The 18,055-nt window shown below is 36.8% G+C and overlaps 3 protein-coding genes across 4 annotated transcripts; 1 reads left to right on the forward strand and 2 right to left on the reverse strand.

The window, feature by feature from the left end:
• Nucleotides 1-1,945: 1,945 nt before the first annotated feature.
• On the reverse strand, nt 1,946-8,301 carry LOC129802541 (zinc finger protein 62 homolog). Of its 2 annotated transcripts, XM_055848452.1 has the most exons (4): nt 8,070-8,293; nt 6,598-7,960; nt 2,496-2,738; nt 1,946-2,414 (listed from the first exon to the last, which is right to left on the reverse strand). In XM_055848452.1, exons 1-4 carry the CDS (start codon nt 8,168-8,170, stop codon nt 2,256-2,258), a joined length of 1,866 nt encoding a protein of 621 aa, XP_055704427.1. In that variant the 5' UTR covers nt 8,171-8,293; the 3' UTR covers nt 1,946-2,255. The 2 variants fall into 2 exon arrangements, with proteins under 2 accessions (XP_055704427.1, XP_055704426.1); XM_055848451.1 differs by having other exon boundaries at nt 1,946-2,738; nt 8,070-8,301.
• Nucleotides 8,302-8,601: 300 nt separating this feature from the next.
• On the forward strand, nt 8,602-12,819 carry LOC129802558 (uncharacterized). Its single transcript, XM_055848484.1, has 2 exons — nt 8,602-8,715; nt 11,549-12,819. The coding sequence occupies exons 1-2, from the start codon at nt 8,622-8,624 to the stop codon at nt 12,790-12,792; spliced, it is 1,338 nt and encodes a 445-aa protein (XP_055704459.1). The 5' UTR covers nt 8,602-8,621; the 3' UTR covers nt 12,793-12,819.
• Nucleotides 12,820-14,660: 1,841 nt separating this feature from the next.
• LOC129802542 (uncharacterized) lies at nt 14,661-17,061 on the reverse strand. Its single transcript, XM_055848453.1, has 5 exons — nt 16,911-17,061; nt 16,594-16,853; nt 16,387-16,536; nt 15,438-16,326; nt 14,661-15,378 (listed from the first exon to the last, which is right to left on the reverse strand). Exons 1-5 carry the CDS (start codon nt 16,991-16,993, stop codon nt 14,895-14,897), a joined length of 1,866 nt encoding a protein of 621 aa, XP_055704428.1. The 5' UTR covers nt 16,994-17,061; the 3' UTR covers nt 14,661-14,894.
• Between the last annotated feature and the right edge of the window lie 994 nt (nt 17,062-18,055).

The following is an 18,055-nucleotide window of genomic DNA, read 5'->3' on the forward strand; positions in this document are numbered from 1 at the left end:
CTCTGTGTCTTTTTAGAAAGTATTCTGCTTCAGAAAAAAGCTCGGTTTGCAAAAGATCATAAAGTTGAAAAATGCAACTGTTGAAGGACAAGTCCAGGGACAGTCTTGAGGAGAGTCACGGATCAAATTGCTATGGGGTTGGATTTGCAGCCAACTTCACATTTTTTGTTCTGTCTGTCAAATCGAAGAAATCTCAAGTCAAGTTTGTTAGCCAAAAAGATCTCTCTCAAAATCTTTAAAATCTCATTGTTATTCATTGTATCCTCATTATATTTTGAAGTTTAATATATTTTGTTTTGAATTGACACTTTGAGTTTTACGCCTGCAGTGGAAAAAGGACACAAGTGAAAGATCGAAAATTGGCCTTCGGAGCCGAATAATTAGATCTTTGCGTCTTTCAGGTAAATGCCAAGCAAGAGAGCCGAGCCAGAAACCACATCAGCATCTCATTACAATTTCATATAATTCTGCAGGTAAATTCACAATAGCAACGTTATCAAGAAATTTTTAAGATAAAGTTCCGAGTACAGGAGGAGCTTCAGCAGCTTCGTACTAATGATGTCCAAAATTTAAGAGTTTTTACTGAGAAAATCCATGGCAATCCTTAGATTTTCCTCTAGAGAAAAATTAAGATTTAGTGACGATTTTTACGAAGCTGCTCTGTTTTGGTCAGCTTCGTACAAAATTTGGCCACCTGTGTACGCCTTATATTCACCCTAAACATTACACGGGACACAAAATTTTGCACATTTCTGTTTAGATGGAACTTTTATCTACTTGTTTTCATCGTTTATAGAAGGTAAACAAGCGTTTTAAAATCAATTTTATGCATTTTTTCTAGGAGATGTTTTTCTGATACTTCAAAACCTTCAAAACCCATTTTTCACTGCATTCTGACAGTCCATTAGATGTGATTCTCTCATAATTACACTTAGTTTAACCCTTTAAGGACGAGAAGGTCAAAAATCGCGGGTCAGAAAAAATCACTTTTTCTGACTTTTTATTTAGAGCAAAGCATAACTTTAGAAGATCGTAGTAAAAATTTCATTTTTGGGTCACCGGTGACCCAATAGTCCTTAAAGGGTTAATCCTCAGACTTTCTCTAACACCTCCAACCTGTCTTACAGAATTTTTTTTTAATATTACAGTAGACTCTCGATCAATCGGCTCTTTTCAATCGGGCGCAAAATTTTGTTGACGATTTTCACGTTTGATTTTAAAGCAAATTTGTTCAAATTCGCTGTAGTTTCTCTTGTTTTATCGTGATTCTTTATATTTAAGCGCTTTTTGTGGAATTTACAATGACATAGATGCCCGAATCTCTTGATAATTCGGATGACATTTTACCCCATATGCCCGATTGCGTGAGAGTCTATTGTACTATTTCTGAAAATTACCAGTGAGCGATTCAAGGATTTATGAAAGAAATCTGAAAAATTACAGGAAAATGAAAAGGTAGGGACATGGTTAGCTCTGGGAAAGACTTTGCCAAGGCTTATTTACGAATTGTTTTTGACACCAATAACCCTAAATAAACCATTTTTTTGTAAATAAAGGAGTTTTGAAAAAAACTGACTTGTTAAGCATATGTTTTTATTTATTTAAATTTGATACGCTGAATTACTGAAAAAAGGCGTAAGATCTTTTTATAAACGTCAATTGAGAAATAGGCGTGGCTTCTTTTTATGGAGTGGAGTTAGTGAAATATCACCCAAAAATATGGTAATTTGGTATGTTTATTTTGAGAAAGATTGGGAACAGTAGCCATTCAGAAAAATAACAATTTTAATTATGATCATATCTTCTGAAAGGGCCGTGTTTGGTGCAAATGTGGGCGGGCCTTATTCAGGATTCCCATCATTTAAATTATACGCTGAATTTTGTTTTAAAGATCATTCGTTTTTACTAAAGACCTTATAGTTACAATAAAAAAGAAAAATTTTAATTTTGTGTATTTTATCGATTAAATACAAAACTTTATTTCTGATGAAAACCAAATTTAGTTTTTTTTTCAAAATTTTACACATAATATCTTGGAGCAAACATCAGAGTTTTGATTTTTATTTTGTAGTCACTATAACCTTTTATTATTTCTGCATTAAAATATTTAAAAAAACAAGTATGTAAATAAAAATCAATTTCTACTGACTTTTTGTCCTTCTAAAAACGTTCTGCTCTTATAAAATCAGCCCCACAAGAAATATTTTTATATACGATAATGTAGAAAAAAAAAACTTTGCAAAAATAAAACCTACCTAGATGTTGGCAAAATAGGGATACTGCACCTGACGCTCAACTTTGAAGTTCTGCGGCGGAGGCGTTGCTTGGGTCTGAGTGGCGGGCGCTGCTGGCAACGAATGGGGTGACTGGTGGGGCATCTGCAGAGCCAAGGGGGACGATTGTGGGGGTTCCATCTGAAAATGATGCGATGACTGCGATGATACCTCTGATGGTGGCTGAAAATTCTTAATCTTCATCTTCTTCATTTTTTTCACCTTAAGCCCTTGCACTTTCCGCGGGCGCGGCGCCTTCTCCACGACGCCATGATGGCCAGATAAATGACGGATCAGCGCCCTCTTGGTCTGGAAGGTCATCTCACAGTGGTCACAAGTGAATGTTATTGAATTGTGCACAGTGTTTATGTGTTCACGAAGGAAACGACGATCTGTGTAGAACTTGTCACAACGAAGACATCCGAAGATCTGGCCATGTCTTCCAGGTCCGGGAACCACAGAAATCTACAGAAAGCAAGTCAAGTTTTAGGATGCACAGCGTTTTTTTTCCATTGCATTATTATTTAATAAGTCTACCGGTTCATAACCGGTTGCATTCGGTTAAGACTTATCAGATATTTCAAGACCTTTCCAACAAATTCAAATTGGCTGAAATTGATTAAGAATCACGCTCTCTAGACTATTTTTAACATTTAACCTTGAAAAATATATTTTTGGGAAGAATGTGTGAAGTGATGAGTTAATTATACGAGGATGCATAATGGGCGCAAAAGGAGGCCTGGGTGTAACGGTTCCGCGAGGAACCGACCCCCACTTTAATCTAATCTAAACCCATAAAACAATGTACTATAAACATTAAATAAAATGTTCTTTTTTCAAATTACTTAATTATTTAATTTACCATTTACCGGTTCATAACCCATTTTAACCGATTTATAAGTCACTCAAAAGATTCCCCCAAAAATAGATGAGGAATAAAAAAATCATTTTCGGACGAATATTTCTTATCGGTTTATTACCGGTTCATTACCGATTGGAACCGATTCATACTTGTCAGAAATTCTAAGACCTTTCCAATGACCCTAACATGTTCCAATGTGGTTGGCAAATACGTTCTCGAGAACCTTTTGACATTGAGAAACTGTTTTTAGGGATGATTCAAAAACTCGTACAAAGTTTCCAATAGAAAAATCTCTTTAACTGAAAAGTTACAGATTCGGAAAGTTCCTTCCTGATAATTTCCTATACGGAAATTGATTACCTTAAGCCGTTTAGTCAGGTTTCCGAAATTTTTTTTGACAAGGACACTTCTAAAATGTTAAATTTCATGTTTAGAAATTTGTTTGTGAAACTCTGTTATACCCAGAAAATTCTTCATTGAACGACTTCATATCCGGAAATTTTGTACTCAGAACTTTCCGAACTAGGCATTTTTGAATGAAACTATAGTTCTAGAGGGGTTTCTAGATATGAAATAACTAGGAGTAAGATGAGAAGGACCCAACCCGGAAAGTTTTTAAGGGCGGACTCTATGCCTGAAGGAATCGTGACCGTCGTAGCTTCCGATGGACTGACGGCGTCGACTAGGACCTCAGTTTACTACTGGTGCGTAATTGGAGAACAGTGGCGCGTAACAGATTCGAATAGCGACGGGTCCTGAGTCAGGCCAAGACCAGCAATTGACTGTAGCGCCGGCTAAATAAGTAAGTAGTGGAAAGTACTCTCCCTTCGAACGTTCATACCTTCGAATAATGTGAATTCTCTTTAAGATTTCCTAAGAGACTTACACATTTCTATTAAATATTAGTTAGCCTATTATCAATTATTGATAAGTATGTGAAAATCATGTGGAAATCTCTTAGGAAAAGTAAAAGAAATTCACATTATTCGAAGGCATGAACTTCGAAGGGAGAGTATTTTCCCCTACTAAAATTTAGAGGGATAAGACAAAGTATCCCCCTGTTACAGCCATTTACAATCTTAGGCTTCTGTACACGTTTCGACTCTCATAGATCGGATATCGTGTCTGCTAAAAATAGATTTTTTGCAGCTGTCCGTCCGGCCGGCCGTTACTACATAGTATAGCACGAATGGTACAGGCCCCACATCGGAACATGCTTCATCGATAGCTTCCCGGAATTGAGACCTATTGCACATTTCAAGACAGCCAAAAATCTGGCGTCTTCTTCGCTTTACTTGTGAATATTGGCTGAGAATCGGTCGAGCACTCACAATCCCATCTAGCGGAAATATAACGATATCATATCTTGATTTGGTTAAATTTGGATATTTTGGAAAGCTATTGAAATTCTGAACCCGGATGTATCGGTCTTCATCGGTAATGAACCGGTTAAGTACCGATTTTGAATATTTTTTTCAGAATTTTTTTTTACTTGACCTTAAATTTTCTTCTCGAGTTAGAGGTCAAACGGTAAGACATATCGACTTCCGATCTTCGATGACCCCCAATAAAAAAACCATATCGCTAGAAGTTTTTCCCCTTTTTCCTCTCCCCTCTCTTAAAATTTTTTTCGGTTTTTCTCAAAATTGGCCCAAGCTTTTTCAATGATTTTTAGACATGTTTTAGAGCTAGTCCAGGCGAACATTTCGCCTAAACATACCTATGACCGCGAAATTCGCTATTTTGTATTATTGAAGGTTATTATTACCATCGGTCTTCATCGGTAATAAGTCGGTTAAGTACCGATTGTTTGATTTTCAAATGCTTTTGTGATTTATGAATCAATTCGATCTCTAGTAGATCAATAATACCAAAAGATCATGCAAAAAAAACTAATTCACGGTGAGCTCTATCTCGTGAGTTCGAGCATTCCGCAAAGCTGGGACGCTTTGCCATCTCTCTATTTTATATTTTGTATTTTTTTAATTCATTTTGTGAATCGTTGATCTTTTCCAAAGCGAGTCAGGTGTGATTTTTTGGATAAATCTATTTTTATCAAATACATTAATGAACTCCTATTATCTCCTCTGATTGGCCTAATCTTCAAATGTCCAGTAAAGGCTATGAGACTAAAATATTTTGAAGGATATATTTTTTAGTCAGGGACGGTTGGGGCATTTTCAGGCATGTTTTACAAAAGAAATTTTTTGAGATTAAAGGCCTCTATACATTGGGAGCAATTTTCTTCAAAAATTGTATTTTTGAAGAAAATTGCCTGCACTGTTGTAGGCAAAACTTTCAAAATTCTGTCAAAAATGCATTTTTGACGAAAATTGCTCCACGTGTAGAGGCCTTAAAAAAATAATGAGAAACATGCTGTACTATTTGACGTAGAATAATGGGGCTATTCCAAAGAAAAACTCACCTAATAGAAATAGGAAATTTTTCTTCTGAACATTATTTTTTTAGCACTACTGTTCACAAGTGCTCCTGCATTATTGAATTTTCTCTTGGTTCTTGTCACGACTGTTTAATGTTTTTAGAACATGATAAATACTGGGGAAAACACTCGAGAACAGTAAAGCGCTAAAAAAAATGTTCCTGGACATGTTTTTTAAGCGCTTTACTTAATTGCTTCAGTACGGCCATTAATGTGTAAGGTTCCCGTCTTAAATATTTATTGTTTTTCCTCAGTATTTGGGAGATATTTTAATTTTATAGATTGATGATTTTGGTATATATTTTTGTGGACGTTTTAGGTTTTAAAGGTTTTTCTACAGAGGATACTGGTCAAAATAGGCCTAAAGGCCTAAGACCTTGGTAAGGGGGGACAGGTAAGGGGGGAAACAAAAAAAAAAAAAACTTAATTGCTTCTGTTTTATCGACTTTGGCTTGCGTTGGTTCATGTCCCGACTGTTTTTCACAGTTCTCATCCTTATCACTGACATCCGAAAAAGTTAAAATAACATTCCGGAAATGTTAATTTTACCCTGCATTATTCATCCGAAATCTGTGTAAATATTATGCTTTTTTTTTGGTGTATTATGGGTTAAAGTTACCCTTTTTCATGTTCATTTTACACTTAAAAATGTGTAAAATTAACATTAAAAAATCTTGATTTTTACACCTAAAAAGTGTTAAAGTTCGGGATAAGAGTCAATGCAGAGAAAAGTCGATAATGCAGACACTGAGAAAAAAAGAGGGTACGATTAACTTTTTTTCCTCATAATTTTAACACTTTTTAGGTGTAAAAATACATCAACATTTTTTAATGTTCATTTTACACATTTTTAGGGGTAAAATTAATATGAAAAAGAGTAACTTTAACCCCCAATTTACCTAAAAAGGGTAATATTTACACCATTTTGGATCAATGCTGCAGGGTAAAATTAACATTTCCGGAATGTTATTTTAACTTTTTCGGATTTCTCTCAGTGGAAGTACTAAGGGAACTAGACTCACCCCTTCTCTGTGGTCATCGGCGTGCCTCTTGTACATCAAAATGTTCTCAATGCTGATGTTGCATTCGTCGCAGTGGAGATTATTGAAGTGCGCCTTGATCCTGTGATCCCTGAGGTCACACTGCCTGGGCGCAATGAATTCACATTCCGGACAATTGGCCGGCTTAATCGGTTGACCGCGGCGCATCTTTGTCTTCGGTCCTGTAATCTTCTCCTGCAAATGGACCTTCTTGAAGTGACGCTTGAGCCTGGACTTTGTCCCGTACGAATGTCCACAGAGATCGCAAATCAATTTGATGTTCTTGTGCTTGAAGTTGATGTGCTCCGTGAGGGAATAGCGGAACACGTAGGCCTTCCCGCAGGTCTCGCATTGATGCGGCCTATACAGTTTATCGCGATCTCCAGTGCCGTGTGCCACGCGTTTGTGGACCATCACGAGGGTGGGACTGGCAAAGCCTTCTCCGCAGAATTTGCACTTGAAGGGCTTCTCCTTTGTGTGGATGACCATGTGGAGGCGATAGGCGAACACACTCCGAAGGACCTTGCCACACAGCTCGCACGTCATCATTTTGGGATGATCGCGATTCTGGTGATTGCGTCTGTCATTGAATGTGGCAAATTTCATGGGACACTGGCTGCATTTGTAGAGAATTCCTCCGGTCAGGAGTTCCTGATTGATGCCCGGCTTGGTTTTGGTGTTGTCATCGAAGGCTGGCATCACGTGAATGGTCAGGAGTTCCTCGGGAAAGGGTAATTCCTTGATGTGCTGCTCCACGTGGATGGTCAGGGCATTTTCAAAGACGAAACTGGCACAGCAGACCTCACAGTTGAACTTCTTCTCATTGTTATGGGTCTTCCGGTGGATTGCGGCGATTTTGCTGGTGGAAAAACTCCTGCCGCAGACTTTGCAGTCGAAAGCCTTCTCGATCTCGTGGATTCTCATGTGACTCTCGAGGAATTTCCTCGTGGTGAAGATCTTGCCACACGGACGCACTTTGCACGGATACTCACCAGCCGTAATCAATCCGCGATTGCTGTAGTGCTCATTGAGATGCCTGTTGAACATATGGGCTGTTTGGTACTTCTTCGGGCACATGTAGCAATACAAATCCGGCAACAGAGGTTTCTTCCCAACCGGCTCGTACTGCGATTGTTCTTTCACCGCACCTTTCTTCCTTCCTCTCTTCTTCGGTGCTTTCCTCTTCCGCATCTTGTACCTCCTTCCTCCATTCGATGAATCCGACAAGTTCTCTTTGTCGTCTGCCGGAGAATCCGGAGGCTTCCAATCGTCTCCATCTGAATGGATATCTGTCTGAGGTTCCAGCCCAACGAAACATTCTTCCACCTCAGGAGGCTCCTCTTTCCTGCAAACAAAACCAAAGAAACAATCCCTCCAGTTCATCCTGCAAGTCTCCGGAAAGCCCAATTTTCCACGTAAATCGTGTCAGGGAAGGGGAGCCATAAAAAACTCACTTTACTTTCTGCTCCTCATCCTTCTCCCGAGCTGAATCTTCGTTGTTCTCTTCCAAATCTACACATTCTACTTTAAATTTACTCTCATTTTCCGTGTCCATTCTGGTGGATTTGACCCTAAAATCTGCACTTTTACTTCACTGAACCACAAACACGGCGTCCATTTGACGGGCTTTCTTTTATTTTCTGCATTCCGAAAAAATATGAACAAAAAATCGAAGAAAAAAAATGTCAAAATGAATTGTCAATAGAGAATGTTTGATTTATTACGCGTCGCCATTTTAGTGACATTTTTCTACACCGTTGTGTAAATAAAAAGACCGTTTTCATTAAAAATGGTTTCTAAAACAAAAGTGAATTAGTATGCTAACTAATTTTATGTTATAAAATGTGAAATGTAATGTTTTTTAGTTTTTAATATTCTTTTTATGACTTTGAATCAGGAAGACGGAGGAATTGTATAACTTCTGTAAAAATTCTACGTGCATGCGCAGCTGGATGCGTCAAAAAAGTTACACATTTCTTGGTATTAAAAAAAGTGTTACCATATAGATGCAAAAATTCATTATCAGTGGTCCTGTTTATTTTCAAAATACAGCGTGGAAACTTCTCCTAGAAGCGCTATTCAAAAGGATTCAAGTTCAGGGTAAGTTATTATTGCATTATTTAATGAGAATGCCATAGCGCCATAGGAGTCTAAGATTATATTGTGTTTTGCTTGAATTATACTGACGATTGTCCTCATAAGAAGTGGAAACATTTTTTGTGACAAGTGACAACTTTGTGCCATTTCCTAAAAATTCATCATTATTCGCTTTTTATTTAAGTTATTCAGTATAAATCATCTAATTTTTGAATGTATAAAGTACGAAACAGAAAGAAATCCACACAAAATAAATCCAAATCCTAAAATAGCACTAGCTGATAAATAAAATGAAGTACAAAAATTACTTATATTTGTAAATTCTACTAGTCCTAAAAATATATTGTAATATGTATGAAGTTTACTATACGGGAAACCATAATAATAATAATGATAAGTTATTCAGTACAGTAGGCTCTCTCTCAATCGGGAATATGGGGCAAAATGTCATCCGGTTTATCGTTTGATTTGGGCGTCAAAGCCTTTGTAAATTCCACAAAAAGCGCTCAATTATAAAGAATCACGATAAAATAGGAAGAACTACAGCGAATTTGAGCGAATTAGCTTCATAATTAAGCGTGAAAATTGTCACCAAAATTTGTCTCCCGATTGAAAAAGAGCCGATTGAGTGAGAGTCTACTGTATAATTAATCGAGTAAATTTGGACGGTAAATGTTGTTCCCAAAGGACTACTAGTGTATTTCAGTAGAAATATCTGCATAAAAACCCACAAAAGTTATGTTTTCTGAGTGCCAGAAAATGTTAAGCCTCGTTTGTAGTGTGTCAGGAACTGACGTGGCTATGAACGAGCTTAGTCATCTCTGGACTTTGGTCGTAAGTGTGTCCAGGACATTATAATAAAGGGTTGAGAGTTTTTCCTGATGGAATAAATATAAATTTTTCTAATGTAAAACAAATTCAAAGAACTATGGCTACTGGCACTTACAGTCTCCTTTAAGACCTAGAACTTTTTCTACACCTAATTCCTTCTCTTTCCTCTCTTTCTTCTGGATTCCTATAACAAATTAATGTCTTAGATTTCATCTAATTTCTCTCTATTAAATAACTTACTTCTTTTGTATTTTTTTATCCCTTTTTCACAAATTTAACTCTTCACTCTTCTCACTTATATACTTCTGAGCTTAATGCGCTTCTTTTGAGATTTTTCCCCTTTTCTATGTCCATTATTGTTGCAATAATGATCATAAAATCTATGAATATTAATTCTATTTTACTTGACAAGTGCCTAGAAAAATTATTCAAGAATATAGGAAAATTTTGAAACTTTCAAATAGCGTAAAACATGTCATGTTGATCAAACTGTTAAAAGCCTTTTTTGCAATAATTTTTAGTTTTTATGCGAAGATGACCCAAGACCGAATGCCATTTTGAGACAAAAGCATCAGGACATAACCAGACTAAATAAAAATCATCGTTTTACAATCAAATTTCGGTGGAAAAGTTCTTTTTTCCACTGAAAAGCAACACTGTTAGAGGCAAAAAGCTCTTTTGGCCTCTAACAACAGAAGATTTTTGACCCTTGGGGTACCTTAAGAGGCATATATGGCGGATATAACGACAAATTTGAGAATTATCTGATAGAACCTAGTCAGTTTTCTTAGTTCCTAAGATCCATCCCCACCAAGACTTTAATTTTTCCCTTATTTTTGTTCGTTAAACATTTTTCCTACGATATTTCGGTAAAAATTAATGCAAAACTTTAGAAAATGGAACTTAATTTATTAATTATAGTTAAAAATGAACTTATTAAAAGATATTAAGCTAAATTTGGTCAAAAATAAATACCCTAGCGCTCAATTTATTGACTGGAGTTATACTTATTTTCACCCTAAAAAACAAAATTCTATTATATTTCTAAAAATACTTGTCGAAAAGTCCGTGCTATCGGAGGCTCCTTGCGAGTTTTCGTAATAATCTTTATTTTTTGGGGAGGACTTGTTAGTCCCAATCCATTCTAGAAGGACCAGATCCCTTGTTCGTGTTAGTCTCAGATTCGTGACTTCCCACTGGGGTTGGTTACCCAATTTTCTATAACTCACCTGAGTGTACTGGGACCTACCAGGCATCTAAACCCGCTTGGAGGTGAATATATGAATTGAGAGGAATTTAGTGCCGATATCTATTTAATTCAGAGGTGTGCAAGAACCGTTTGAAACCGAACAAACGTCACATGAAACTTGCACGTCAATGGTCAAAACGCTACAACTTATTTTGACGTTTATTCGGTTTCAACTGTTCTTCCACACCTCTGATTTAATTCAACTTAGGCTTTTGTAACTTTTATAATATGGAAGAGCAGATCACCTTTCTTTGTATAAACACAATGGACAAAAGAGCATAATATCGATAAAGGGAGGTTTCTGGACGGTGTCTGTATAGGGCTCTTCTTAAATACGTTTATACTTCACACCGATATATGGGAAAAAGGGGATCTCAGTGGCGCAATAGGTAAGACCGTTGGCTCTTGGGCGGATCGATCCCTGGCTTGACTCACAGTGTTGTGAGTTCGAGTCCCGCTCGGTGCAAAGATTTGAAGGTTTGAAAAAGACATTTTCACTGTGATAAAACGTAATAAAAATGCCCCGCAGCTGCCGAAAAACTCCGGGAGCATGGAAGGAGGTATCCACACTGCGAGGAATAATAATGTCTCAATACGATTAATGATAATGGGAAAAAGATCGATTTGTTTTCTACTCATTAATTACTCTTAACAGCCTTCGAACGAGGTGTTCTGTTGTTTTCTGGATTGTTTAATTGTAGTAAGTTAGCAACAATCGTAACAATAAAAATAACTGTTTTTCTTGCCATTTTTCAGACATGAGCCGTAAGAATAGGAGGAAGATTGGTGCGCGACCGTACTGCAATTATAGCGATGAATTACTTGCAAGTGTTTTGAAGGCTGTCAAGGATAAGGAGATTTCGATTAGAGAGGCAGCAAAGCGTTATGGAATCCATCGTAACACGATTTCAAATAAGTTGAAGGTTCATGAAGGAAGCGATATTGATGAAAAATCTTTAGTTTTGCTTCGTAAACCAGGCAGACAGACCGTTTTGCCAGAACACGAAGAGAAGTTGATATGTGCACATATTGTAACAATTACTACTTACGGGTTTCCAATGACAGTTTTGGATTTAAGAATAATGGTAAAAAATTACCTTGATCGGAGTGGTCGCAAGGTGGATGAATTTACGGATAATATGCCCGGTTCAGTTTGGGCGAAATCATTTTGTGAGAGACATAGAACACAGATTTGTAAAAGGATGTCTGAGAGTGTATCACGATATCGATCTGGTATCAACAATAATACAGTCAATTTGTTTTTCAGAATTCTTGAGGTTGAACTCGAGGGTATTCCCCCAGAGGCAATATGGAACTATGGTGAAATTAATCTAACTGATGGTCCTAGTTCTAGCGAAATTATGTGCAGAAGAGGAGATAAGTATCCAGAATTGTCTCAGACTGCTACTAAAGTTTCCACTTCAATTATGGCTTGTGGAAATGCAGCAGGTGCTATGGCTCCATTTTATGTAGTTTATAAAGCAGATAACTTATACCCCGAATGGGTTAAAGGAGCACCTCCATCTACTAGGTTTAACAGGACCAAAAGTGGTTGGATTGACACAGCATCTTTCGAAGACTGGTTTGAATTCACAATGTTGCCTATCTTGTGTCAACAACCTGGTACGAAGGTTCTCATAGGTGATGACTTGTGCTCCCATATGAGTAGTCATGTGATCACATTGTGTGAGAAGAATGATGTGAAATTTATTGCACTCCCTCCAAATTCTGGACATCTTCTTCAACCGCTTGACATGGGATTTTTTGGGCTGTTAAAAGATGTTTGGGGAACAGTGCTAGACGAATGGAAAAACTCCTCGGCAGGAAGGCTAACTTCCTATCTTCCGAAAACTGAAATTCCCAAATGTCTAACAGTAATGATCGAGAGAATGGAACCTACTCTCATGGAGAATATTAAATCGGGCTTCGAAGAGACCGGAATTTATCCTATTAACAGAGATCACGTTTTACAAAAATTATGTGTTGAAAACAATCAATGATAAAATAAAGTTAAATAAAACTTTTTCAAGATGGGTAGAATAGCCTAGTTCAGAACCTGTTCCAAATGGGGCTTATCCACAACTTTTAATAGGAATACAGAAATTTTATTTTTAATCTTATTTGATTTTTTCTGTGGACGAGCTCACTCCGGCTATTAAAGCGATGAAAAAAACAGGAAAGCGGCAGGCATTGACAGCCTGCACGCTGAACAGATAAAGAATATTTGATCGCGAAAAACCGAAAGAGCGGCGAAAAACTCATGTGGTGGCAATTCCGAAAACCGGAAAAGACGTCAACGATCCGAGGAGATATCGCCGATACCGCTCTATTTCTTTATTGTGCCGTCTCTTAAAAATGTTTGAAAGTATGTTGTTGAAAAGGATTGCACCTGCTGTAAAGGACAAACTGATCGAAGAGCAAGCTGGGTAACGCTCTGGAAAATCCAGCTCCGGTCAAGTTTTGAACCTCACTCAATTTATTGAGGATGGTTTTAGGAAGGCAAAATCACAGATGTTGCCTTCGTTGACCTCTCGGCAGCCTTTGACACAGTAAACCATATAATCCTTCTCTCAAAGATCTATCATCTCACAAATGATACAGCCTCGCACAGATGATTGGTGTTCTTTTAGAGAACCGCAGAATCTTTGTAGAGTTCCGTGGTCAGAAAAGCAGATGGATTTTGCAAAAAATGTCCTACTGTCGAATAAAATTCAGAATTTCCTCACTTTTCACCATTTATTCTTCCACGTTTTTTCCCTTCTGTCACAATATCCGAATACATCGCACTTCATCGAAAAACATAGTCTTTTTTTATTAGCGCCACCAAGCGTCAAAATTGTGGCGCCATTTCCAACACCTACCACAAGGTAGTGTTCTAGCTCCTAATTTGTTTAACACTTTGGAATTTTGTTTTCAATTTTATTTTTTATTATGAAGAATATTTCATTTCGCGTGGAGGCCTGATTGAATGCGTGCAAAATTTATCTGGCTATTTTCTCGTTATAAAGTTTTTAATAAAAATTAAATATTAATGTAAAATATATTGCAAAAACAAAAAGCTGTACTCGGAAGGACCAAGTGGTAGTTGCTGCCATATGCATTTTATGTGGGAGTTTGACGTTTTGCAGATGTAATTTTCTTGACTATTAATGTGTAAAAAGCCTTAAAAAACAGTTTGAAAGTGTTCTTGCCAATTATTGAGAAGAAAAATAATGGAAATTCAGTGAATTACTTTGACCGTGAAATGTTCGATGAAAAAGCATTACTCTATGATTCTGATAAAGATGAAAACATCGAATGGTTAGAAATCTACAACAAGTTAAAATGAGACAAACAAGCAACAATAGAACAACAGAAGAGGAATTCCACAGCTTTGATGAGAGCTAGAGAAAATTGCCAACTCATTCTGTGTCTATCCTCTCCATGGTGATGAGCTCCACGATCCAATCTTGTCCACCAATCCCAGTGCAAGTCAAGTGTAATGCCCAGTGCACAATAACTTTTATTTTGTAAACATGTTTTTGACATTTCAATAAGAGCGAATGAAACCGACATCTAGTTATCTTGCTCTCTCTCATTGGAAATTTTAAAAACATGTTTATAAACAAAAGTTATTGTGCGTTGAGCATAACGATATATACCTTACGTGTTTCTTCCTTAATTATTCTATGTAAGTTTCCTTTGTAAATGTTAAAAATTCTTTAAAAATGTAACCAAATTGTTCAAAACGCTTTGTAGACCTGATAAAGGGGACATCGTATTCCCGAAACGTCGTAGCGAATAAAAATTGAAAGAAGCGAAAAAAGGTCTTACTCCGTTTTCACCAGATAATGATTACCATTAATTTTTAATTTAACAAGCAAAACACTTTTCTTCTAAATATTTTGTATTTCATAAAAATGTATATAATACTGTTTTTGGTCGTCGTCTTAGTTAGGTATGAAATAATTCGTTTCCTCAAAATGAAACTGTTCTAAGATCGTTTACTTTGTATCAGCAGTTGTTGCAAGCGACGGATCAGGACGCGTCGCTTGCTACGATTGCCGTTACATAGCAAATGTAGTCAGAACACTTTCATTTTGAAGAGATGAATTATGTTTACCTAAAATTGTGCATTGAAGTACTTCCCGCCACATTGATTGCAAATTTTGTTCGGAGGCTGCATACGATACTTAGCGTAGAACTTGTTAATCTGCCAGAAGAGATACTGCCGATCAGATAGTTTAGTATCTAAAATATATTCATCTACGGTTTGTTCGTTCTTCAGAGCTTCTATGCAGAGAACGCTAAAAATACTGCTCATAAATTCTTCAACAGGAATAAAACGATTGAGTTCGTGCTCAATACGACTTCCGTGTATATCAACATATGCCGTGACCAAATCCTTGAACATTACGAAAGATCCTTCACTGATCTTCTCCCGGATATTTACTACGGTTGCCACGAGATCATCATTGTGGAGACTTGTTTTGAAATTCTTAAGAACATTAGCCGTATGGGCTGACGTGTCCTTCCAGTTTTGTTGACGGATCAGGTTGTTCATTTGAATACGGGAATCTATGTTCTCTCTCGTCAAAGGGTTATTCCTGTGGATATATTTAAATATTTTGACTAACTCATTGATAAATTAGAGAAGTAAACTAACCTTAATGATCGGATGATATCGGCGTTACCTGCATATTCACCTCGAACGCGTATCGTCTCCCGAGCCATTCGATCAAATGCTTTCTGCTGATCGGAACTCAAAATTTCTCTGAAAGCGCTTATTGTTGACTGTTGATGGCTCTTGATCACAGTCTTAGCAACTTTAAAGTTGTTCACTGAGTGAATGAAAACAGCAACTGATGCAGCTAGACGAATAAAGTCCAAAGCCGATACGTTTCTATCTTTTACTCTGAACATCACATCGAAATAGTCATTGACTAGAGATAATTTCTGCATTATGATGTTAGCAATGGCAATTGCATCAACTGTACATCGCATTATAGTAGGTATCTTCTGTCCATTCCGGATCAGTTCAGACATTCCAGTTCCGGCTAATCCTGCCGCAAGTCCGGTCGCCCCACCTACTGCTCCCAGCCAACATGAACGGGCTTCTGAATTGTCTAAAGTGTTTGGACGTTCGTGTTTTTTTCGGTCAACGAGCCTTGTTGCAGATCGTGTAGCTGACCAGGCAGCCGCAATAGCACTAACTAGACTGGCGACTGTAAATATGGTAACAGCAATAGAAGCAGCTAAGGGAACCCATGCGATAAGTCCGATAGCTATTAAAGCTGCAACTGCTGATATGATTCCTATGATATCAGCAGCTTTGTCAATACCATTTAAAATTTTGTATTCTATTGTAGACGCTGGTGTATTAAACATCTCAAGAATGACGTTGCCCTTACTATCGCAGTTGTAGATTCCCTTTCTTGGTGCTACAACCAAACTATCAGGCAATGCTGTACTGTTCTTAAAGTCTTGCCAATTGCTGTAAACTCTAGCATGATCATCCACAAAGATCATACAACAGTCCTGGCTGCTTTTATTTTCTGAAATCAATTGCATTCTTTACGTAATATCACTTGAAAATGTTGATGGATATAACTCACTCACGCATTTCATTATCCTGAACACTGGATACATTGAATAGTCTTTTAAGCTATCAGCATCTTCAATAATTTTAACTCGATTTCGATCTGAGGATGTTACAATAGCTAAGTACACAATAGACATCAGAAGAATTCCATCGGTGTACTTTGCTGAAAGTTTAACCAGTTAGCTTTTGTTCGTAATTCTTAATACGTATCTGTCATTACCTTGCCTCCAGATAGAGTCTGTGATATCATCAATACGCTTATTCAGTTTCTTCTCTTTGCGAAGTACTTTCTTTGAAACCTTCTTCAACTCTTTCGATTCTAAATCACATTTGTCTTCCAAAAGATCTTTGTCTTCACTATCTCCATCTTTGGCGTCATTAATGGCGTCCTTATCTTGATCCTTGGTAGAGATTTCTCTATAAAGGCCAAACACAAGTGCAACTTTGTTCCTCACGTGTATCCTCTGGTCTCGTTGGTAACTGTATCATATTTTATAAGTTTATAAAGTTAAACTTCGACTTCAATCCTAAACTTACCAGTCCCAAATAATGTTATCTTTGTGCCCAAAAAATTGATACAGGTCCTGCATTTGCTCCCTGATTGTGAGATTCTCAGACATGTTTAATGAATTTCATGCGGGAAACCTCTATTCACTGAAAATCCAACTTAATTACTGAATGTGTCATTCTTTTCACGGTAGACTTTGAGTGAATAAAGAGTGTGCGATATGGATACGTCAATATCTTATCAATATATGAATTTGATAAGATATTGACAAAACATAATACAATCATATAAAATATTGAAATTACCGAATGAGTAAGGTCTAACATATATTTTATCTAAACTCTTATACTAGTAGTATTTATAAAGATTAACATAAAGTAAAGATGCAAGAAATAAGTTATAAGAAATACTCTGACTTGAACATCTTATGTCCATTATCTAAAGAATTATCATAATATTTTTTTATCTACTAATTTTAGAAGTTTAATTCGACCGTTCGGCTTATCTTTAAGCCCAGCTGCTGCTCGTTGGTTTTTAATAGCTCCTTCTTGGAACTTTGATTGATAGGTATTCGATCAAGAAAAAAAATCATTAAAGAAGCATTGCGATTAAAAGGTTACATTTCTCGGTAGGTCGATCGATTTACCTAAATTTGAAACCGGTGATAAATCCAGAGAAGCTTAAATAACCTGAGATTCCTTACAGGAAATTTCGCAGTACTTGCAACTAAAATTGGTTAGAGGTCAAGGTTGGAGTTTGGCTCTCAATAATTAACTAAATAATGAAACTGTTTTATAGAAAATATATAAATATAGTAATTTAGTACTTTATTTATCATGAAAACAATGACGTTTCCATTTGGAGTAGCGAAAAATTTCCATTTGGAGCAGGTTTTGAATTAGCTTAATTTGCCCTACTATAAGGCCGAAACTCCAACCTTGACATCCAACGTATCCATATGGCGACTGTGAACATTAAAATCGGTTACCAGGTCAAAAATCCGTGCATTTATATTAAACTTCGAATTGACCGAATTTATCGAAAATTATTTTCATTTATACCTCAGATCATAGTAGAGCAATGTGAAAGTGCGACCCATCATTGGAAAGATCTCGACCTCAGTTACCACATACTAAAACTTCATAAAAATTCAATATGTAAGTTCCAAGATATC

The sequence above is a fragment of the Phlebotomus papatasi genome, chromosome 2, assembly GCF_024763615.1.
Source record: "Phlebotomus papatasi isolate M1 chromosome 2, Ppap_2.1, whole genome shotgun sequence".
NCBI classification, from domain to species: Eukaryota; Metazoa; Arthropoda; class Insecta; order Diptera; family Psychodidae; genus Phlebotomus; species Phlebotomus papatasi.